This window comes from Salvelinus alpinus, chromosome 24, assembly GCF_045679555.1.
Source record: "Salvelinus alpinus chromosome 24, SLU_Salpinus.1, whole genome shotgun sequence".
NCBI classification, from domain to species: Eukaryota; Metazoa; Chordata; class Actinopteri; order Salmoniformes; family Salmonidae; genus Salvelinus; species Salvelinus alpinus.
Genome location: NC_092109.1, coordinates 22,469,146 through 22,493,765, shown reverse-complemented (window position 1 = coordinate 22,493,765; position 24,620 = coordinate 22,469,146). Strand labels below are relative to the sequence as shown.

Below are 24,620 nucleotides of genomic sequence, written 5' to 3'. Positions count from 1 at the left end.
ACATTAAAAGACTGAATATTCAATATTACAGTCTAACAATAGCCTAATCAACATTTCATGAGGATGTGTTGAATAACCGTTGGTACAATTGATTTCTTACATTATTGACGCACTGGTCCGTTTACATCCACTTTATAATACTCTATATCTACGTCAGTCCTGAGACCATACAGTCAGAGGAAGAATTACTATACTCTGTGCTCCTTAACTTCTTATGGCTGCAGGGGCAGTATTGAGTAGCTTGGATGAAAGGTGCACAGAGGTGCCCAGAGTAAACAGCCTGCTCCTCAGTCATAGTTGCTAATATATGCATATTATTATTATTATTGGATAGAAAACACTCTGAAGTTTCTAAAACTGCTTGAATTATGTCTGTGAGTATAACAGAACTCAAATGGCAGGCAAACACCTGAGAAAAAATCCAAACAGGAAGTGGGAATTCTGAGGCGGGTCAATTTTCAACCAAGATCCTATTGAAATCACAGCGAGATATGGATGAGTTACGCCTTCCACTAAATGTCAACAGTCTGTAGAACCTTGTCTGATGCCTCTACTGTGAAGGGGGCCGAATGAGAGGGGAATTAGTCAGGTCTGCCATGACCTGACCATGCTTTGATCATGCGCGTTCACATGAGAGGAGCTCTGTTCCATCGCTCATCTGAAGTCAATGTAATTCTCCGGTTGGAACGTTATTCAAGATTTATGTTAAAAACATTCTAAAGATTGATTCAATACATCGTTTGACATGTTTCTACTGACTATTACGGAACTTTTGGACATTGTCAGCTTTTAGTGAACGCGCTTCCAGACGTTGGATTTGTTTACCAAACACGCAAACAAAAATAGCTATTTGGACATAAATGATGGACATTACCGAACAAAATAAACATTTATTGTGGAAGTGGGAGTCCTGGGAGTGCATTCCGACGAAGATCAGCAAAGGTAAGTGAAGATTTATAATGCTTTTTATGAGTTTTGTTGACTGCACAATTTGGCGGGTAACTGTATGGGCTTGCTTTTGTGGCTGAACGCTGTTTTCAGATGATTGAATATTGTGTTTTGCCGTAAAGCTTTTTGAAATCTGGCATTAAGAACAAGTGTATCTTTAATTCTATGTAAAACATGTATCTTTCATCAAAGTTTATGATGAGTATTTATGTTATTTGACGTGGCTCTCTGCAATTTCTCTGGATATTCTGGAGGCATTTCTGAACATGGCGCCAATGTAAACTGAGGTTTTTGGATATAAATATGAACTTAATCGAACAAGACATATATGTATTGTGTAACATGAAGTCCTATGAGTGTCATCTGATGAAGATCATCAATGGTTAGTGATTAATTTTATCTCTATTTGTGCTTTTTGTGACTCCTCTCTTTGGCTGGAAAAATGGCTGAATTTTTCTGTGAGTTGGTGGTGACCTAACATAATCGTTTGTGGTGCTTTTGCTGAAAAGCCTATTTGAAATCGGACACTTTGGTGGGATTAACAACAAGATTACCTTTAAAATGGTATAAAATACATGTATGTTTGAGGAATTTTAATTATGAGATTTCTGTTGTTTGAATTTGGCGCCCTGCACTTTCACTGGCTGTTGTCATATCATCCCGTTAACGGGATTGCAGCCATAAGAAGTTAACTCCCTCTCCCTCCAGTCTGTAGACTGTTTAGTACAGCTAGTCTAGCACAATACCCCAGTCCCTCTACTCTGTTCCCATTACCATTCTAACCCAGAGAGGAGAGGTAACCTAAAATATGCAGAGGAACAGCCTTGCCTGGAATAATATCAGAGCCCATTACATCAAAGCATATTGCAATAAGCCTTGATTTAAATTACAACGGAATAAGTCGCTAATGCTCCCACGGCTCTTCACCCTACTGATCTGGGATCTGTGTGTGGAAGCTGCGACACAGTCAGGGAGCAGAGTTTGTTTGATGTTTTATTGAGTTTAAACGTGTAGTAGAACAGTGTGAGGGGAAGCTACTTCTAACAGAGGCTTCAGGTGCCCTGAGCGAGACAGACAAGACCAGTGCCAGTCACACAACTGAACCAGGATTATTTGACTAGAGTCATCAAACATCAGCAGAGAGATGAGGGGATGAGGACGAGTGAAGGAGAGATACTATACTATGTGCATGTGTAATACGTGTGTTGCAGTGGTCAGAGAGGAGACAGAGAGGGGAAGCGGAAAAATAAGAATAAAGACATGAAAGAAGAGAGTGAGAAGAGAGGGACAGCGAGAGAGGGGTACAGAATAGTCCGGGACTTCCAGCCAGCTCAGTTGCTCTGCTGGTTTTAATCTTGGAGGCAGCATGGGTAGACCCCTGGACAGAAATAAAGGCTGACCTCTGACCCTAATACAGGAGCCAATCTCTTTCTGGTCAGCCCGCCCACCTCCACCGCCCTTGGGTCAATCGCCTCATCTCTAGGTACGGCAAACTGCTAAATTGAGGAGCCACTTTAAAAAGATAGGGAGGGTGACATTTACTGGTTGTAGGGAGTCATGAAATACTGTATCATCGAAACCATCTTTCAATAAATATTTGCAGGGGTTTGGAAAACAACAAAACTAGGACAGGCATTCGTAAACAACTTTATCAATATTTCTCCTTGTAAACAAGACGACGGGGTGATAACAAGTGAGATAAAGACTGGGAAAAAAATTACCTCACGAGTCCTGACATAATAACACATTTAAAAAAAAATCTAATAAGTATGACTGAATGGAGGAAGGGAATGAATGAAAACACCAAGCCACTGGGCCTGCTGCCATCTGACAGCCCAATAGGATGAAACCCTGACAACTTAAATAGAGAAAGCAGTGAGAGAATGGGAGAAGAATAAGAAAAAGAGAGAGATGAGTTCACGCACGGCAAGGCTAGCTCCCATCTCCCTGCAACCAACAGGACCCGAGGCAGAGGGTGTAAAGCGTGTGTCTGTGTGTAGAGGGCGTGGTAGAGAATTGAGGGGTGGGGGTTTAGTTGGCAATTCCCTCTAGAAGACCTGTGCCTAATACAACAACCCCAGGGAGGAGAGAGAGAGGGAGGCTAGAGAGAAGGGGGGAACTAGCCCATCTTAATCTGCTGGCGGTATGACCTCAGAGTGGGATTATCTGGAATAATCTAGCTCTGCCTGCCTACGTGGTTTGGGGTTTGGCAGAGGTGCCCAACGCCTCAGCAGGCCTGCACGTGCCAGGGGGGCTGCTCCAGGGGGAGAGGGGGGCTGCTCCAGGGGGAGAGGGAGCTGAGCGGGAGGGGATGGAGGAATAATCCCATTTTCTCCCATAATTGTACAATGAGGGTTGAGGTTAAATTCAGAACAAAGGTTGACTCTGCAGGAGGTCTGGGTGGTTATAGCTGACTGATTTCCATCCCCTGATGTATAGTGATAAACAAATACCAGAAATACTTAAATACTTGACGTAAGTAAATCTTCAATACTAAACTATTGTGGACTTTCCTAAATTAAAATGTCAAGCTCATTAACGTGTGCCAGTGTAGCCGAGCGGGGTTTAGGGTATTATGCCCAAGTTGAGAAAGGAGGTTGGGGATTCGAACTAGCAACCTTTCGGTTACTGCCCCAACGCTCTAACCCCTAACCGCCCCAGGCTACCTGCCGCCCCTAGGCTACCTGCCGCCCCTATACATAATATACATAACAAAACCAAGACAATAACCAATATACAGCAATAAATGCATAAAAACCTTGCAAGACTACTAATCAAGAATATTGAGATCTTCTACACTGTCATTTTAGAACAATACAAAACATCTCACTCTCCATATGGGTGTCTCTCTTACCCGAATCCTCCCACGTTGGCGGCTGCCGTGCCCTCTCCAAACACCTTGCTGGCTGAGGAGCCCATGGGACTGCTGAAGGATGGGGCCGAGCCAAACGCTGCTGTCCCCCCAAACGCTGGGGAGCCCCCGAAAGCAGGGGGGCTACCGAACACAGGGGCGCTCCCAAAACCACCTGAAGGGGTACAGATAGAGGGGTGTGAGGAAGAGTAAGTTGGCTGACTTTGCTTTGATAACAATACGTGAGAGGGATGGTTACATGAATAAAGCTGACACGTATATGAGCAATATTCTTGAATTCGTTGAGATGGGCGGGCAGGACAGAATGTCTCAGGGGACACTTACCACAGTCTAATACTAACCATACATAAGTAAATACTTCAAAAATATAAGCAAACACAGGCAATGTTTATATTCTTCCTCAACTTTGATGGATGTGTATGTCACACCTGCTGTTGCCCTGAAACTAACAGCCCCAACATGATAAATAAAGTTTTTATTGTATTGTGGTCTGCTCTACAACACCTCCATTTCTGTTCAGGGACAACAGATTTCTCTCTCTCTCTCTCTCTCACACACGCACGCACGCACACACACAGCATTGGGGCGATGAGGGCTTGATGGGAATCAATTTCCAACCACACACTCTCTGGGATGAAAAGAGAGTCATAAAGAGAGGGGATCACTGAAATGACAGCCTGGCTACGAGCACGGCCCAGTGAATAATTGATTGGGCTAATGTAATGGGATTACATTCCTTGGACCCTGGCCAGTGATAGTAGCCAAAAAAAACAGGTTCCGTATTAATAAAGCGTCTCAGAGTACGAGGGCTAATCTATGATCAGGTAATGAATAAGAGGGATGACCTGATCCTTGATCAGCACTCCTATTCTTAGATGCTTTGTGAATATGACCAGAAGAGTTTAGGGGTAGATGCTACTGCTATATAGCTAGCTGAGTAAAATGCCAAGACAAAACTGCGGTGGTGCTAACTTTTGGGGAACGCTATGACTCTAATTGCTAAGATATGCTATATTTTTTGCTAAATTGAGGAAATATAACGGCGTTGACTAAATTGATTGATGCTTTGACTTCTTTAGCCAAGTCGACGCCAAGACTGTTCATTAGCTCGGAAAGATGCTACAAAGATAGCCTAACCATGATCTACTAGTGCTGTACTGGCAGAGAGAGAGAGATAATGTGACTCTAGCTGTAACTCAGATGATAAAGGAGTACAGAGTGAGTCTCTCCTTGGGGAGCAAGCACTGGCGGCAACTGAGGTTGCAGGGAGTGGATCTGCTGCTGCCACAGGGCCAAAGAGGAAGTGATGCGTGTGTGGAGTGTTCTTCCATAACCACCTGCCCTTCTCTCTGACCCTCACACGTCACTGAGCCGCCCGCCGCATCAATAGCCCGAGGCGGACAGGACAACATCAGAGACGGAGCCAAGAATGTAAATGGCTGTTACTATTACAGTCAAAGAGACTGGAGGGGATAGTGATGGGGAATGCGTTCACAGAGGGTAGAAGGTATTGTAAAGAGACCGCTGCGCCACTCGGGGGGCCCAAGGCACTGCATCGTAGTGCTAGAGGCGTAACTACAGACCCGGGTTTGATCCCAGACTGTGTCGCAGCCGGCCGCGACCGAGACCCATGAGGCGGTGCACAATTGGCCCAGCACCATCCGGGTCAGGGGAGGGTTTGGCCGGCCGGCCGGGATGTCCTTGTCCCATCGTGCTCTAGCGACTCCTGGTGGCTGACCGGGCGCATGCACGCTGACTTCGGTTAAGCGGGCAGTGTGTCAAGAAGCAGTGCGGCTAACAACAGAAGGGTTATTTGTAACATTGTTGGATAACACTTTTGAACATATACAGTACATCACCATGGACACAAAAGTCTGGAGTTGACAGAGCTGGGTGACTTGTCACTTGTTTTGGGGTGAGGGTGTAGCCTACCTGTTTGTTTGGTGGGGGTGGAGAAGGAGCCGAACCCCTGAGCGGCCACACTCCCCCCTCCCGTGCTGAAGGTTCCACTGGCCGTCTGCTCCCCCCCTCCGAATGTTGACGCTGGGGAGCCAAAGCCAAAGGTTTTGGCCCCGCTGTTCCCAAACAGGGTAGTTCCTCCTGTAGGACAAACAGAGGTTAACAATGGATTTATAGCAGTGCTAAACTGAAATAGGTGCCTGTACTCATTTTGAGTGCTGGGACTGTTCATATTTAGGTGCAATAGTTTTAAGCTAATATTCTATAAGAGGTGCAGGAACTCAAGCAGCAGAACATTTGAAGGGCCAGTACTCAGTTCCAGTTAACTTATAGTTAAGTCAACAGCCTTAGTGTTTCCAATAGATAGAGAGGAAAACAAAAGTTTCTACACAAAAGTAAACCAACCATGTGTTTCCAATAGTTAGTCTTAAAGACGTAAAATGATCCCAAAAGATTTCTAGACAGAGCGCCACTAAGCATCCTGCCTAAGCAATGCTATGGGAAACCCTTGACAGCTTCACAGAGCTCTCTTTTCTGCCCACGATTCCTCACTCAGACACATCCATTTCAAAATCATGCGAGGAAAATCAGCCGCCTAACTTCTTTCTCTTTCTCTCTCTCCATCCATCTCCCTCCAAGCTCATTAGATGTTCATCTCTAGAACAATGTGGTGGAATATTGTTTCGGGGGTGTCATGAGAAGAACACACTTTCCGGTTGACCCAGGTCTCCCTCTGTCTTTTGATCTTCACAGTGCAGTGCGTCTCACTTTTATATGGCTGGGAAGTCGGCCTCTTCATCTGACCTGGGATCAGTTGCAACCTAACAGCCCACTGGTCACTTTCTGTTCCGACTGCACTGGCAGATGTGGCCCCCATGTCAACGCTGCCAATGTTTCAATACTCATTTAAATCTTTCCTCTCTTTTTGATAGAGAGACACTGGAGAGATGTTTAAAAGCCTAATTTCCGATCGTTAAATTTTAGTTTTCGAATTAAGGTTTCCTGCAATGTTCATTTCACACATCTTTTTCAAGTCCCAGACATCATATATCAAATCAGCATAGAGAGTCCAGACTATTTTCTAGGAGACATTTTCATACTTTTTTTGCACAATGCTTTCACCATAATGGTAATACTGAGCATGGAAAGTACTTGTGTGTAAATGACACGCAACACTGAAATCTCATTTGAGATGCAATTTAGCACTTCCCGCTCCAACAATTTGCAACATAGTAACTTGAAAGCAAACAACTTGAGAGAAAATAAAATAATCACCTTTCAAATCAAAATGGATTCTCCTGTGGCTGGGTGGTTACATAAACAAGTTACCTGACTGACTACCAGATAAAGGGGGTCACTTTTCATCATAGAGACAAGGAGGGAGGAAATGGATATGTGGCTAAATGGTATTAGGTGTGTGTGGAAGACATTGGGACGGACACTTGATGTATTACGCAGCATGGCACAACGCCTACTGTCAGTTAAGAGCGACTCAAGGAAAATAGTCATTTGCAGTGCTCTTCCCAAAGGTGATTGTCAAAGAAACAATGGAATTGAGGAATTTGACTAAAAGCTAATGGTCTGCATGCAGCAAAGACATGGGTGAAAATGTGGGTAAGAATATGTTCAGGGAAAATGTAATAAAAAGCAATACATGAGTGCCATAGCATGACATATCTCATAAGAATCAAAGCCGTAGGCAAACCAGGGATATACTATACTATCACATAGTCCCTATGAAATGGGTCATACATATTCACATAGCCATAATCAGAATACTGCACCATTTCAATTCAGAACAAAATAGGGCATAGGACAGTATGGGGGTGGCTCAAGTGGATATTTCTACTCATCAAACCTACATGTACAGTACCACAGTGAAATATAGTTTGGAAGAAAAGTAGACTAATGATTTCATTAACATTGTTTAACACAAATGAATCACGTACCACCTCAAGGTTGGGAAAATATGAACATATTTGCATTCATCTACAGAACAAACATGGATGATTCGATGCAGTTTGTGTGCATTAGAGGAATAAGAAAACATACAGATAAAAGCCTATTTGCTATGGAAAACTATGCCATTCTGTTGAGCAGTAACATATGACCTGGAGCTATAGAGGATGGTTGTGTTGTGTTGACTCATGTTGTGTCATAGATAGGATAGCACAGATACATACGCTGTCAGTGCCTCCAGTAGCAACAGGCTAAATCACTGCTCTGCTTATGAGATTAAGACTCGCAGCATAATGCTGAGGAAAATCGATTTACGTGAGGCTGTGTTTAGAAACAAAAAAGATTATTATATTCGCTACCTTCCCCCACATGAAAACATCGGTCTTGATAACATTAATGCAAAAATATTTTAGCTATAATTTTAAGAACTCTGGTGATTTGCATTGTGTTGTTTGCAGTGGACTTTATCATTCTGTGCAAGAGGGATGTCAATCAAAGGGTCCCCCCTGCTGATGATAACTGCACCCTTCCGTCTTAAAATTTAACAGGAAGTTTAAATCTAAGATCAGTCATCCTTTCTGCTACAACCCTTCTCGACCCCTTCTCCCACCTGTCTGGTTGGGCTGTCCGAAGCCCCCGGTGGCAGCGGCAGTGCCGAAAGGGTTCTTGTTGGCGGCGTCCTCACTGGGTTTGCCCCCCAGGCCGCTGAAGAAGCCTCCCCCTGCCTGCTGGGAGGCTGCAGCCGGGGCAGAGCCAGATCCAAACAGACCCCCACCGCTGGATGGCTGCTGCTGGGTAGGATAGGGGGAGGGGTGCACAGCCACGGTCACAACAAGATCACAATGATCAGTGATGGTTATGCAGTAATAAGTACATATGAGCCTCCCTGATGAGTTCTCTCCATGATTCTTACCCAAATGCAATAATACATCTAATGTGTATGTGAGTGGTGCGAGCGTGTGCACATTTGAAGAGGGGCATTTGGGAGTCTTTCCCTGAAGTGTTACATATCAAAATGGTAGGATGGTTGTCTATTTTGTACACACTGTCAAATGTGAATGTTACCTGTCCAAAGACACTCCCAGTACTGGGCTGTTGACCGAACACTGAGGTAGTGGAGGAGCTTCCGAAAGCTGGGAGGGAAGAGGACAGAAAATAATAAGTAGCACATAAAATACATTAAGCAGGCTCTGTACAATACAACCATGCAAACTATCACAATTTGTCCTTTAGACGTACAGTCATTTAAGGTTAGCGATGATGACAATGGTAGGAAGTCAGAACTGTGTGTGTGTGTGTGTACGCTGATAGTGCAGTCGTTTTATGGATGGTCTCGTTCCAGCAGCATTAGACTATGGCGACAGAACTATTTTCTTTGCAGGTTATAGATGACTGAGGGGGGGAAGACAGTGGAGCAGAAAAAGACAAATCCCCACATTTATCTCTGACACAATGCCACCATGTACACTGGATATGTATGCAGTGTGATAAGCCCTCTGACAAACTGTAGATCGATGCGTACATGCTGTGTGTGTGGCAGAGCGTAAGCTGTGTGTGTGAGAAAGCCAGCCATACTGGCTGGTGGATATCTTCCACCAGTCAACTCCACATTTCCCTTTTCTTCCACTTCCATTTTGCCTGGGCCTCTGCTCGTTCCCCCTTTAAATCGGTGGCTTTTAGAAAGCGGGCTGTACGACTGTCCATTAAATCCCCCGTGCCGAGAATCAATTCCCCTCTAATAATCAGGCGGAACATGAAATGTTATTCTCTCAGAGTATGGGGACAGGTCTACAAATTAATGCTGGGACTGCCTTTAGTCTGGACCTGGGACTTGGCAATGACTCACTCACTCATGACACCCACCTTATCATTTACTGTGGATTGAATTAGTCCATGTGGTGACATTGTTTGTGAACAAGTTTAGGGCGTAGATTAAATGCTTCTGACTGTGTATGCTAATTTTCTATAAAAGAAACAGTAGGGCTGACTGCATTTAGTCGACTGGTCGATTGTTTGGTTGATGGGCTGTTGGTCGATCGAGAATATTTTAGTTGAGCAGTTGCAACAACAAAAATGTATTGCACATGTCTTGATTGATGCCTGTCTGAGTGGACTAATCCATTGGGGAGAACGCGGGGATGGCACACCAGTATCACCAGTAGTACATGTACCGTTAATTCCCATCATTTATCATCTACAATGTTTGTTTGGTTACAGTAATTTCTGTTAATGCATTCAATATAGGCATTCAATATTACAATCTTTTACAGTTCTCATTGTCGGAGTGGACACATTGTTTGCAGAGCGCACAACCTAGGTTACACAACCTAGGTTACACTTGTGAGAAACAAGTTTTGGTATATTTCATTCCATTTACGAGTTGTCCATTTATTCATTGTGTTTCGTATGGAGGGCTCCTGTCAATGTTGAGTAAGGACACGTACCTGACTACACAGAAGTAGGCCTTGGCTACCTGGCCTGCGTGCAAACGTAGGCTTATAAATGTGCCCATTTGGGGTTCTGATAGCATTTCTGATTTAACTCACCACCACTAATGAGCTGTGGAGCGTCAAAGGAATTATTTCTTCACCGCAAACAGCAAGTAAACTCAGTCTGTTTTTACATCCATTGAGAATAACAATAGTTCCTCAATGTAGCCTGTTTGAAAAATCTTTCCAGCTCTCTCCCTTTCGAAAAAAGTGGGGGGAAAATGTCATGCTCCGAACCGGTGGAAACGTCTTAAAATAGGCATACCTGATTACTTATCCCTTAAGCAAATAGACTACAGCTGTGTCTGTCTGGAGCTCACTGGCCCGGGAAACTGAGGGTCCTTAATATTTTATACAATGATGCAAGTTTGTTAGTGCAAGCTTCAGGCTGGACCAAGTTGATTGTTGATACAATTTTTGAAGTTCCTTGCAGAGAGGCCATGAATAGCCAATGTAATTTATTTTTATCAGGATATTTTCTACCTGCAGGCTGCAATGTTTTTATTTTTTGGCTTCAGGTAGGCTATTTTTACATAGTTGGCAATGGCAATAGAAGTTACTTTTAGATTTGTATAATTTTCATTTAGATAACATTTTTATTAATCACATGACAACGATTTTGAGATATGAAGACTTTATTATCAAATAAATTGAACTGTTCCACAAGAACGTGCATATGAAAATCATAACTGGCGTAGTGGCAGACTCTGCGAAGGCTAGCAGCAGAGGGAGGAGATGATTCGGGAACATGTTTTTTTATTTTGGTTAGGCAATCTTGATCTCTGGCTCCCTCGAGTCATTTGTGTGTTAAGCATTTAATCACAGTGTGCTTAAAGCATCAGACAAGCTCAGTAGCCTACATTTAGTTGATTTTATTAAATCACATAAGGTGTGTCTATATATGGAAAAATATTTAAATTTTCTTTTGGACCAGTTGATTGGTCGAAAGAAGTGACAAGTCTTTTTCTTTTTTCTCTCTCTCCGGGGGCAGCCCTAAGGAACAGTCAACATGCATTTTTATTAACGAATACATTCACGAATGTTCATGTGCAGTTTGCGGACGACGGACGTGCAACGAACTAAAATGTAACAGCAGCCCTTTTGCTAGTTCACATAGCTATGCTGACAATATACTGCCTGAAATAACTAGCCAGCCGTGAAGGGGACAGAAATAATACATGGGAATGCATAACACATATCCAGACTCAATAGGAATTCTAGGGCCATTTATAGTGTAACACCTGTTGCTGTCCTGGCATTGCTAGCTAGTTGGCTATTGTAGCTATAAGACTGGCTGCTGTCACCTCAGACCTGCACAAAGACATTTAGAAACAAACATGACCCTGGCTATTAACACTCCCTTAGATACCCCTAACTGCCCTCTCTACCAAACTGCTAATAGAGTTAAGAGAAATCACCCCTAGGCTTACAGAGCAAAGTTAAAGTCTCTCCGATTTCTTCCATGTCTATGATGTAAAATGAGGCTTTCTTATTAGACAAGTTCAGGCAGTTCCTCCTCTGTTTCAAGACAGATTTAATGTAGTCTGGTCTTTGGCTATAACATCTTAATCAAGCTCTGTTAAGTGCGACATCGACCAGGCGTGCTCTGATGCAGGGTAAGTAGGCCTAATTCATGTTTAACCTGCTGTGGGGCTCCGCAGATAAATGACTGGCCAAGGGCTGCTCTCCTCACATATTGCCTATCTAATACAGTAAAGACTGACAAAGGCACCAACAGTTGTACAGACCATGCGCACCAGTGAGCTCAATTAACCCCCATCACAACCTCCTCCGTTACAGATAACTAGTTCAGATTTCCTGTTCACCTCATCACTTTGACAGCGTGACTAACCCTGCTTCCACAAGTCTTATGTGCAGTTAGCCGGTGGGGCATTACACATTCAATTCTTTGTGTAATTAAAATGAAAAAGTAATCCCAACGTGGCTTTGAAGTGTAAGCCTATCTCCACTATTAGTACATGCATATGGCCAGACAGACACATTGTCACTATGATATAACAGAAAGCCTATCTGGGTGGGAACACAGAGCCCTAGGACAGTCAGAACCGAGACATTGCTTCAGTAACTGCTGAGTTGTTGTGACACACACAGACAGGTCAACTGTCTTCCCGCGGCCCAGCCCCTCTTAGCACGGGTGGGAATTCAGAGAATCCCTGGGAATAGGGCAACTCCCGGCTCAACATTACTTCACCATCCAAATTCTTTTTTTTACGTGGTGACATAATAATGGCTTAATTAAAGTGGAACTGACAGTGTTTTAACTACTTTGCAATTATAAAACAGAATCATAGCAGTAAAAAATATCAAATTCCCAGTTTATGCTACAAAACAAATGTTACAAGAGGTTTTAAAAATATGTTCGACTTGATTCAACATTCCATGACATACAGTAAGGCACTGTTGGCAGAATAAATGCATACAGTTCAATTAATGATTAATATAATTTACCAATACATATTTTGGTAGTCCAAAAAATATTACTATCAGGTTATAAATCACAGCTGGCTTAGTACATTGTTTGCGGCCTCCATTTGGGATGCACTGTTTCAGTTTCAATTACAATTAATATTCTGGACAAAAACGGACGACTGTAACGAAGGCTGGGAATGTCAATACAATCAAACTAGCAAGGGCAATGATCACAAGTTAGTGATAACATGGAAAATAGGCTAGCGTATCTATTTATGTAGCATGCTCAAAACACAGAGCCTAATGTTTGCTAGATAGCTAGCTAGGAGGATGTAATTTCATTGGAGGAGTGGGTGAGTGACTGACTTTTTCAAGTCATATAGTTTTTCGGTGGCTACACAGCTAGAGATGCAGGTGTCATTTGGTTAGCTAGCAAGAAATGTGAATCGCTTTGCTTTGCTAGCAGCTATGCTGAACAACTGTTATCCAGTTAGCATATCTCCTGCGTTTGCAAATTCACTCTATCTACTCCAATTTCAGAGCACTCATCTGAGTGTGCAGAATAACTGATGAACTTACAAACGTGCAACACCCGCTGAATATGACCAGTGTCAGTAAACGTAGGCAAAAAAGTAATAGTTAGTCAGGAACGCTCTAGATAATCAGCTCTGCTGGGGCGAGTAAAACGGTCAGAGTGAGGTGTTCTCTGTGTCTGGAAGTAGCTAGCTAGCAAGTTCGACAACTTTAGCCAGTTAGCTTGGGCGCTTGGTTGGGACAAAAATGCATTGGCAGGCAAGCTGCAGATGGACAAACAGGCTACCCATCTTTTATCAGTGAAATTCTGATGGCCAACTAGCTGAAAAAGTTTGAAAGGGTTTATCGAATGTTCCCTCGTTAGATTTTAGCTCATCTTGCTCTGACTAGCATTAGTTGTTGATCTTATTGTTGATGTGCATAACTGAGGGAGAGAAAGCCTATCTTTTCATGGTTGTTTGATCAATAGGACTGTAAAGTTCCAAAATGTAAGAGAACTCGTGGTATTTACATTTTTGAAAAAATAAATTCAGGTGTATTTTGTGGAATTTGGTGAATGCGTTTTAATGATCTAAAGTCGCCAGTTGCTACTGCCTGTAAACACACAGTACAGTTCAAAGTGAATGATGGCAGGCCCGTGTGGCAAATGGGTTATTTGTATAAAGGCCTACTGAAGCGCCGATTGGCTATGGCACACCGGTCTCCATAGATTCCGGTCCTGGAGGAGAGACGTTTTTATTAGGTATTATTTCCTGCAGTGTCTATTAATTGTCCAAACGCATGGCTGCTTTCCCACTCTATATTGCTATCAAATTTTCACAAATGCCTTAGTATACATAAATCCCAAACATTCTAACAATTTATGAAAACGTGAAAATGATCATATTTAAGTGCTCGTTTGTCAGAAAATGTAAAAAAAATAAAAATAATTGTGTTATATTCTTCCTGGGGGTGTATATGAACAGATTATAATAAGATTTAATGTTGCTAAAATACTATAATTTGCATAATCAAACAAAACATTGAATCTTCTGTAATTTGCAGTTCAGCAATTTTTGCTAACATGTACCGTAGGGTTGTGACAATACCCGTAACGTGAACATTTTAAACAGTAACTCTCGGTTCTTTAAAAAACTGCAGTATGTACATTTTGTCTATATTTTGCAAAATAAATTAAATGTGACTCTGGATATAAACAATGTTTGTTTCCAAAATTAGGGCTGTTTTCTAAAGAAGTTAAATTTGCATTGTTTTCCTTGTCACGATACTAACGACTATCGAAATACTGCTATCGTCCCGGCAATAAGTCGAGTGTTTACCTTATACTTGGGTTTACAGGGTCAAGGTAGAGCTTACCCCTAGAAGTAAAGATCAGGGATCAGCTAACCACCATCCTCAACCCTAACCACATCGGTACCAGGTGAAACAAAACTGACCCTATACCAGTAGTCAATTCCAACTTCCTCCAGCATAGTGATTTAGAGAGGCCTATGACCCATGGACACATGGAGGAGTATGGTCTGCCAGCCAATACCAGCAGATCCTAACACGCCCTGATGGATGGATGGGATTGGACTGGATAAGACCATCAGAGAGTAGTGGCCTTCTCTCTAAACTCCATTATCCTAATGGCGTGATAAATACCCATCCTAATGATGCCGCTCAGTCCCACAGAGGGAAAACAACTACATTAATTTAAGCACTTTGGCAGCAGCTCTGACTGGATGAGTAACTGAGGTAACTGCCTTTGTCAGGATTCCCCATTGCTTCTTTTCCTACATACTGCGCCTTCGGAAAGTATTCAGACACCTTGACTTTTTCCATATTGTGTTACATTACAGCCTTATTCTAAAATGGCAATAAAAATTCCTCAGAAATCAATCCAAAATACAGCATAATGACAAAGCGAAAACAGGTTTTTATAAATGTTTGCATATTTATTAATAATAAAAAACAGAAATACCTTATTTACATAAGTATTCAGCCTTTGCTATGACACTTGAAATTGAGCTCAGGTGCATCCTGTTTCCATTGATCATCCTTGAGATGTTTCTACAACTTGGAGTCCACCTGCGGTAAATTCTATTGATTGGACATGATTTGGAAAGGCACACACCTGTCTATATAAAGGTCCCACAGTTGACAGTGCATGCCCATGAGGTAGAATAAATTGTCCGTAGAGCTCTGAGACAGGATTGTGTCGATGCACAGATCTGGGGAAGGGTACCAAAAACATTACTGCAGCATTGAAGGTTCCCAATAACACAGTGGCCTCCATCATTCTTAAATGGAAGATGATTGGAACCACCAAGACTCTTCCTAGAGCTGGCCGCCCAGCCAAACTGAGCAATCAGGGGAGAAGGGGATTGGTCAGGGAGGTGACCAAGAACCTGATGGTCACTCTGACAGCGCTCTAAACTCTTCTGTAGAGATGGAAGAACCTTCCAGAAGGACAACCATCTCTGCAGCACTCCACCAATCAGGCCTTTATGGTAGAGTGGCCAGACGGAAGCCACTCCTCAGTAAAAGGCACATGACAGCCTGCTTGGAGTTTGCCAAAAAGGCACCTAAAGACTCTCAAGACCATGAAAAACCTGAATGTCAAGCGTCACGTCTACAGGAAACCTGGCATAATCACTACAGTGAAGCATGGCGGTGGCAGCATCATGCCGTGGGGATATTTTTCAGCGCCAGGGACTGGGAGACTAGGTAGGGTCGAAAGAAAGATGAACAGTGCAAAGTAGAGAGAGATCCTTGATGAAAACCTGCTCCAGAGCACTCAGGACCTCAGAAGATTCACCTTCCAACAGGACAACGACCCTAAACACACAGCCAAGACAATGCAGGAGTGGCTTTGGAACAAGACTCTGAATGTCCTTGAGTGGCCCAGCCAGACCCCGGACTTGAACCCAATCTAACATCTCTGGAGAGACCTGAAAATAGCTGTGCAGCGACGCTCCCCATCCAACATGACAGAGCTTGAGATGATCTGCAGAGAAGAATGGGAGAAACTTCCCAAACAGGTGTGCCATGCTTGTAGCATCATACCCAAGACTCGATGCTGTAATCTCTGTCAAAGGTGCTTCAACAAAGTAGAGTAAAGGGTCTGAATACTTACGTAAATGTGATATAGTATTTTATTTAAATAACTAAGCCAAAATTTCAAAATCCCTGTTTTCGCTTTGTCATTATGGGGTATTGTGTGTAGATTGATGAGGAAAAATCCATATTTAATACATTTTAGAATAAGGCTGTAACTTCAAATGTGGAAAAAGTCAAGTGCTCTGAATACTTTGCAAAGGGACTGTATGCTGCAATTGTATAGGTCAACATACCATGGCTGAAATAATACCAGCCTAGTAGTCCTAAATATGGATTTTGGAGATCAATCAAAATCAACTAGAATCTGGTAATCCAATCCATAAACATTTAAGGTATCATCTGATTCCTAAAGAGATTGTACATCCAGTCAATAAGAAAGACAGATTGGCAGCTTGAGTGGCCGTCTGTGTAAATGCTAGAGGCTTAAAACAACTTAATAGTGTCATGGTGATGTCCAAGAGATGCTCTTCCAATAAGACCACTGTCCTGAGCTGTCTGCCACATATAAAATACATACCATTACATTGACCATTCATTTCCAGTTTTGTGATATGGAATGCAGAGGCCTAACAGCTACTTCGTATTAGTGCATTTTCACAAACATGTGACATATCACAGATACACTCACCTGCAGGCTGTCCAAAGCTGAAGCCAGTAGAGGATGTGGTGGTGGTGTTGCTTCCAAACACAGAGCCTTGTCCAAACCCAGCACTCTGCTGCCCGAAGGCCGGGGTTGCGCTCGGCTGCCCAAACAGGCCCGTGCCCGTACTGCTGGCCGTACTGGCGCTGGGGGTACCAAAGGAAAAACTGCTGGCATTGCTGGCACTGGGGGCTCCAAACAGACCACCTCCACTAGCAGCGGTACTAGCAGCTGCAGCAGTGGTGGCCGCTGCAGGCTGTCCAAATCCAGGGCTGGCCCCGAACGCAGACTGCCCAAAACCGAAGCCACTGGCTGCGTTAGGAACAGGCTGGCCGAACCCGCCAACTGTCTGCCCAAATACAGGTTTTCCAAAGCCAGCCCCTGCACCTGCAGGTGGAGCACCAAAGCCGGTGGTACTAAAGCCGCCGGCAGCCGCTGGAGCAGGCTGTCCGAAAACTGAGCCCCCAGCCGGGGCTGCGGTGTTGGAGTCAGTAGGGGTGGTGGTGGTGGCGGCAGGGGTTGCGGTGTTTATGACCGTTGTGAGGCTGGTGACAGCTATAGTGGTGCTATCTGTGGTGATGGATGGTGGCTGGGTGAAGATGGAGCCAGGTTTGTCAGAGCTGGGGGCCAGGTAGGCTGGTGGTGGGGCCTTCGGGGTAGGGGTGATAGCGGGTGGTGGGGCCTCGGGGGCAGGGGTAGTGCTGGGGGCTGCCTGGGATGGTGGGCTGGTAGAGGCAGGGGGGACAGGGGTGGTGGAGGCAATGGGGGGAGCTGGGGAGGGGGCCGAGGCAGGGGGAGTTGGGGCTTTTTCAGGGATGGTAGGGGTGGGGGTGACTGAGGACACTGGGGAGGTAGTAACCTCAAGCTCAGCAACAGGGAGGCTGGCGGAGGGGCTGGGCTGTGAGGGAACAGGCTCTGGGGGTGGAGTGGGGTCTGATGGGGGTGTGGGGGCTTTGGGGGGCTCTTCCTCCAAGGTGGGGGATGGGGAAGAGAGGGGTGCAGCTAGGAGGCTGCTGAAGGAGGTGGCTGCTGACGTGGAGAACGCAGGCTTGGTGATCGCCAGGGCTGCTGGTTCGGGAGGCTTGAATGAAGTTTTGGATAAGTCTGTCACGGTAGAATCCGCCTCACCAAACGCAGCCTCAGCTGGCTTCCCTTGCTGGAGGGTCGACCCGAAACTAAACTGGGCCGTCCCCGTGCCTAAACCTAGCCCCTTTCCATTGTCCGGCTGGCCAAAGCTAAACGCGGCCGCTGAGGGCTTCTCTTCGTCCCCCTGGCCCACGCGTAGACCCGAGAAACTCCCCAGGGTCTCTCCTCCTACCACCTTGGGTGCCTGGGGCTCTACTCTGAAGGTGGGGGTGGGCCTCACAGGCTCCCCTGGTATGCTGGGAGGAGGGGAGCTGGTGCTCCCCAGGGCGGGGGAAGTGGATTTTGGGATGAAGGAGAAGGGTTCCTCCCCGGCAGAGGAGCTGAACATCATCTTGCCGGTGGCACCAGCGCCGCCAAAGAAGAATTTACTGGCGTCCTTCACTGGGAGGAAGAAACATGGACAGCAGATTTACAAACTATGCCAGACTTTGAAACACTTTGAACAAATAGATTTAATACATGACTACCGTAAAACTTCAATTAAACACTGAGACTAAAATAGCCGCCTGTCCTTTTTAATAGCCGGGCAACCGCACACATTTAAATAAATACTCGCCTGTTTCAAATAAATGGCGGGTCTAAATTAATTGCTGACGAGGTTTAATGTGTTATTTGTTAATTGATTTAAATTATGTAAGTGAATGCTGGAATTAAACAATTAACTATGCAAATGAGCAAAAGCTGTGTGCTTTAAAGAAATAGACATCTGGCTCAAATAGAAAGGGAAAGGGGAATACCTAGTCAGTTGTACAACTGAATGCATTCAACTTAAATGTGTCTTCCGCCTGTCTCTAATACGCCTGTCTTCAGTAATTTAAGAAAATAAACACCCGGGCTATTAATTGAAGTCACTGTAATTCATTGATATGGCATTCAATGAACTATAGCACTGACTTTACTGTCTAATAACACCAACGAGTGGCATATATGGCTGTACATTTGAGAGAGGTACCTGGTGGAGCTCCTTGGGACACAGAGGAGAAACTGAAGCCCCCGGCAGACCTGTCCAAAAGCATCATAAAGTATGAGAAAACACAGTCAGCCATAGCTAAAAAATAAAACATTCCTGTTTTCTGATCAAGAACGTCTGACATGAAGTTTCCCTCTCTGACCGCTGACCCCCAGTGACTCACGCTGTGGTAAAGGAGGAGAAGGCTTTGCTGCTCTGCTCCCCTAGTGACGGGGCTGAGCTGGAGGAGGCCAGGGAAACTAGGGCGTCTGGTTTAGGGGGTCCGCCTGGGAGAGAGGGACAGAAGGAGATGGCATTAAAATAAGCATGACAAAATAGTTCTAACACACCTTATACTAAGAGCTAATAAAATATGTAATATAATGAATGTAATCATGTATAAATGGTTCACCCAGAAATTTTGTAGATTTGTAGTATATAAAAACCCTTGGAAAAAATATTACCTGGGAAAAGGTGGAAGGCATTTTCCAACGTGTTTGATATGATGAGCATCTAAAACATCTTATCTTTATGAACTTACCAAACACAAAACCCTGGGGGGAAGCTGAGCGGATACTCTCAGCAGACATCTTCAGTATGCCTTGAGTAGAATTCTGAGGAGAAAAACAACAGAAGGAAAGTTTATACATCTCTCATTGCCATGGCTTCAAGAATAACTACACACAAAGTAAGAGGGTGTTTTAGAGAACCTAACAATCAATGTTCATGTTTATCTTAAGTCAAAGCTAAATGTAATTTATCATCTCACTACTCAGACTTTGGATTCTGTTTATGGCAAAACAGTGTTTTAGTGTTCGTATACGCAGTGTTTTCTGTGAGTGTTTCTGTGTGTAGGTTTATGAGTCATGCATCCCATGAACTTGAACCTGGTTCGGACTGAGGTGTGATGTGTGAGAGAGTTCCCCTGTATGAATCAGCTCCCACCCAGTCGCCACTTGTATCACTCCTCCGCCGGCACATGGGAGAAACCTGGGGCATTTCACAGCCCTGTCATAATGACCTTAAACTCTATCCTATAACATTGCAGGCCAGCGGTCAGCCAAGTACACTGGAACTCCAGGAACTACACAGAGTTGCTGAGTTCTTAGAGATGGGGTGTACAAGAGATATTCAGCCTCTGATAGAGGAAAGCACACAGATGAAACACCTTGACAGTTGGGAGCATGCTAGATGGACTCTTCATACTCACTCGTTTGGCCTGGTTGGTGTTGGCGACCGTCGCCAAAACCTGCTGAACAACCTGACCGACCGGGGCTGGGACTGACGAGCTGAGAGGGAGAGAGAGAGAGAGGGGAAGGAAAATAATTGAGCAACGAGTTGGATTTACACCGCACATCAAATTTTAAATGTTGCCTAATTTCTCTTCTCCACACTATCTCATCAGGATTAGCTTTTAAAAGTAAGTGAATGCAAGTCAGTCATGAGGAGACATGCATATATCTACAAATGAGGTATGATAACAATTCTCGCCACATTGATTAATTGGGGTGTGTGTGCGCATTAGAACTTTGTATCAGCCTATAATTTACTGCCCCATCTGCAAATACGTGGCATAATCCAAGGCTAATGTCGTCCCAGATAAAAGCCAGGGCCATGCACAATACCTACAGCAGTGAATAGAACACAGAAAACAAAAGCCATGGTGAACTGCACTGCCTCACTAATTATTCTCTAGCATCAACACTATAACTACTGCCACAGACAGACCATAGCCAACTGAACCATACTGACGTGGATAGACACATTACAGGCCCAGTGTTGTGACTGAGAGACTGACTGGCTGGTGAGTGCATCTCTAAAATAAGCCCCCTATCTGACGGTTTGGCTGGGGTGGACTCGTTATTGTGAGCAGGGCTAATTTGGAAAATGGCCCCAGGGGGAGTCCTGCCTAAAATGTATTCAACCTCAACACAACAGTGGAACGAGGCCTGGCCCAGCAGAAATTGAGAGAGGTCCATTAATTACATAATCTCAGAGCGATAGAGATGGCGAGAGAGAGGAAAGGGGTGGATATCAGGGCTGAGCGATTAGTGGTTTTTGAGGTCTGTTCGGTTCGATTATTAAAAAATAAATCACTGTTACAGATTTAAATTATTTTTCTTGAACATTAAATGCATTATGAAATAATGACAAATTATAAAGAGCTTTTTAATGGAAATTCCAAAGCCCAAAATATTGAATATTCAATTGTTCCACATCGAGAAATAGGAAATTATCTATTAAATAACAAAATATTTCAGTCGTGTATATTACTTAGTTTAATGTGATGACTTTATAAAACTTTAAATTCATCATCTCATCTCTGCTTAGGCAGTAGCAGCCAGCCAACCAACCATCTAATGTTATCTCCGTTCTCCCCATACTGTACAATCTTTAATCAACCTATTTAGCTAGGCTAGCCTGCCTAAATATGTTGCAGAGCTGTCTGATGAAATAATTTAACTAGTAGATAAGACATACTTTCACGAACTCTCTATCCCTTTCTCTCGTTGTGTTGTGTACATTCCTCTCTCATGCGGTGGCGTATGCGGTCTGTGTGTATCTAACTTAAAGTAGCAGGCGTAAAAGTGTATCCATCTGTGTCATAGACGGAAAAAAACAGGCACAATGGATTATGGTCATTGTAGACAATTACCATGTTTCTGCGCTGAACTAGGTTGAATATTTGCTTACAGAAAACTACAACTTCATTCAGCCCAGTGTCCCATATAGTTCTAGACTTCAACTCTCTCGTGAATGATTTGATTTCCCTCTGGAGAAACGGTGTGAATGAACCGACATCGGGCAATTACTTGTTTAATAACCCCCACAAAATATTGACAATTTGGTTAATCGTTCAGCACTAGCATAGATGAAAAGAAAAAGATATTGGGAGAAGGCAGAGAGAAAATGAAAGACAGTGAGCGACTGGGAGAGAAAGATGGGAGAACCAAAGATGAGGGAGGGAGGGGACAGAGGGAGCTGTTCGATTGAGAGAATGGGAGAGAGGCTGAAAAAAAAGAGAGTAATAAAACAGGGGGATTGGGGCAGTGAGTGCTGTGAGGGATGAAAGAGGGGGAGAGACAGTTGGGAGAGGAGAGAAATGAGAGGAGAGATGCACTCAGATTGTTAGCCTATGCTGGCAGTGAATCAGATGCGATGGAGGCAGTGACCTGCTATCTAGCTGGGGTCTATTTATCTCGGCTGAGGGCCACATACACAAACCAGAGCTGATGGCTCGTGTGATGGACTCACCTCGACTGTGCCATGACTCTACATCAGAGATACTATATATCAGCCTGACTAGGGGCATAGCTCATCTCCCGCTCTAGTGGAGATATGCCAGGGAGTGTGTGTGTGTGTGTGTTTCATATAAGGTTGGTGGGTAGTGAAATGGAATGTGTATGCTTTATTACTATGAAATTATTAACGGGGCACCAAATAGTTACAATTATAACGAAGGTTAAGTTACAATTCTGAAGGCAATTATGTTCTTAAAATGACAAGGCAATGCAAGACGGTAGATATTTTACAAAAATAACCAGTGTAAAGCAATGAATGTGCAGGATGAATGAATAATGGATATTGTGATGGCAAAATGATGTACTAATGTGATAAGCTAGAGAATCAGAGTCACAAACAGGGAATGGGGATTAGAGGGCCTAAGATCAAACAAACAGTTATTCTTGATATTTCAGAATGAAACAAGGCAGGCAGGGATTATAGGAGAAATATAGATAGTAATGACAAAAGTAACAGATACAGGTTACACACACATTCAAATCAGGAAAAAGATAGGTGAGATCGAGCTGGTTACTCATTCAAGGGTTTTTCTTTATTTTTACTATTTTACATTCTACATTGTAGAATAATAGAAGACATCAAAACTATGAAATAAAACAAATATATTTAATATTCTTCAAAGTAGACACCCTTTACGTTGACAGCTTTGCACACTCATAGCATTTACTCAACCAGCTTCACCTGGAATGCTTTTCCAACAGTCTAGAAGGAGTTCCCACATATGCTGAGCACTTGTTGGCTGCTTTCCCTTCACGCTGCAGTCCAACTCATCCCAAACCATCTCAATTGGGTTGAGGTCAGGAGATTGTGGAGGCCAGGTCATCTGATGCTGCACTTCATCACTCTCCTTGGTCAAATAGCTCTTAGAGCCTGGAGGTGTGTTGGGTCATTGTCCTGTTGAAAAACAAATGATAGTCCCACTAAGCACAAACCAGATGGGATGGCGTATCACTGCAGAATGCTGTGGTAGCCATGCTGGTTAAGTGTGCCTTGAATTCTAAATAAATCACGACATTATCACCAGCAAAGCACCCCCACACCATCTCTATGCTTTACGGTGGGAACCACACATGCAAAGATCATCCGTTCACCTACTCTGCGTCTCACAAAGACACAGCGGTTGGAACCAAAAATCTACAATTTGGACTCATCAGACCAAAGGACAGATTTCCACCGGTGTAATGTCCATTGCTCATGTTTCTTGGCCCAAGCAATTCTCTTGTTCTTCTTATTGGTGTCCTTAAGTAGTGGTTTCTTTGCAGCAATTCGATCATGAAGGCCTGATTCACGCAGTCTCCTCTGAATAGTTGATGTTGAGATGTCTCTGTTACTTGGAACTCTGAAGCATTTATTTGGGCTGCAATTTCTGAGGCTGGTAACTCTAATGAACTTATCCTCTGCAGCAGAGGTAACTCTGGGTCTTCCTTTCCTGTGGCGGTCTTCATGAAAGCCAGTTATCATAGCGCAATGGTTTTTGCAACTGCACTTGAACAAACTTTCAAAGTTCTTGAAATGTTCCGGATTGACTGACCTTAATGTCTTAAAGTAACGATGGACTGTCATTTCTCTTTGCTTATTTGAGCAGTTCTTGCCATAAAACAGACTTGGTCTTATACCAAATAGTGCTATCTTCTGTATACCACTCCTACCTTGTCACAACACAATTGATTGGCTCAAATGTATTAAGAAGGAAAGAAATTCCACATATTAACTTTTAAGAATGCACACCTGTTAATTGAAATGCATTGTAGGTGACTACCTCATGAAGCTGATTGAGAGAATGCCAAGTGTGCAAAGCTGTCATCAAAGCAAAGGGTGGCCACTGAAGAATCTTTTTTGGTTACTACATGATTCCATGTGTTATTTCATAGTTTGTCTTCACTATTATTCTACAACAAAAATAAAGAAAACCCCTTGAATGAGTAGGTGTGTCCGAACTTGACTGGTACTGTATATCTGTCTGGAACCAATGTCTTCAGAGGACATTGGCAGGCAGTCCAAAACAAAGCATTTCAGTAGTCCAGAGAATTCTTGCAATGTCCCCGCGTGGGGTGTCCTTGGACTGTTTTGTAGTTCATAACAGTAACCATATGGCTGGTCGCCGTCCGAACACAACAGTCCTTATTCTGAGAGCCCATGTGAGTTTATTTGAGTCAATAAGAATCTATTATGTTAGCCTGAAACAGGCGCATAATCGGTAAATCGTTATTGTGAATTAAGCCTATGAAGTTGTTCCTTATGATTAGACCCACGCTGTATGTCTCCTTTGTTTTGTTTTAGGATTATTAG

The 24,620-nt window shown here is 43.7% G+C and overlaps 1 protein-coding gene across 4 annotated transcripts in view; it reads right to left on the bottom strand.

Annotated features, from left to right (window-relative positions):
- The window catches only part of LOC139552319 (nuclear pore complex protein Nup214-like), a 69,861-nt gene that overhangs the window by 13,448 nt on the left and 31,793 nt on the right, over nt 1–24,620 (bottom strand). For 3 of the 4 annotated variants that reach the window (XM_071363942.1, XM_071363941.1, XM_071363943.1), the window contains exons 25-33: nt 20,239–20,317; nt 19,570–19,642; nt 19,213–19,315; nt 19,032–19,081; nt 16,922–18,460; nt 8,804–8,871; nt 8,349–8,529; nt 5,753–5,920; nt 3,803–3,974 (exon numbers count right to left, since the gene is read on the bottom strand). In XM_071363942.1, the coding sequence (XP_071220043.1) occupies nt 3,803–3,974; nt 5,753–5,920; nt 8,349–8,529; nt 8,804–8,871; nt 16,922–18,460; nt 19,032–19,081; nt 19,213–19,315; nt 19,570–19,642; nt 20,239–20,317 (2,433 nt within the window). The remainder of the gene's footprint in view (nt 1–3,802; nt 3,975–5,752; nt 5,921–8,348; nt 8,530–8,803; nt 8,872–16,921; nt 18,461–19,031; nt 19,082–19,212; nt 19,316–19,569; nt 19,643–20,238; nt 20,318–24,620) is intronic. The other variant, XM_071363940.1, reaches the window with a different exon arrangement.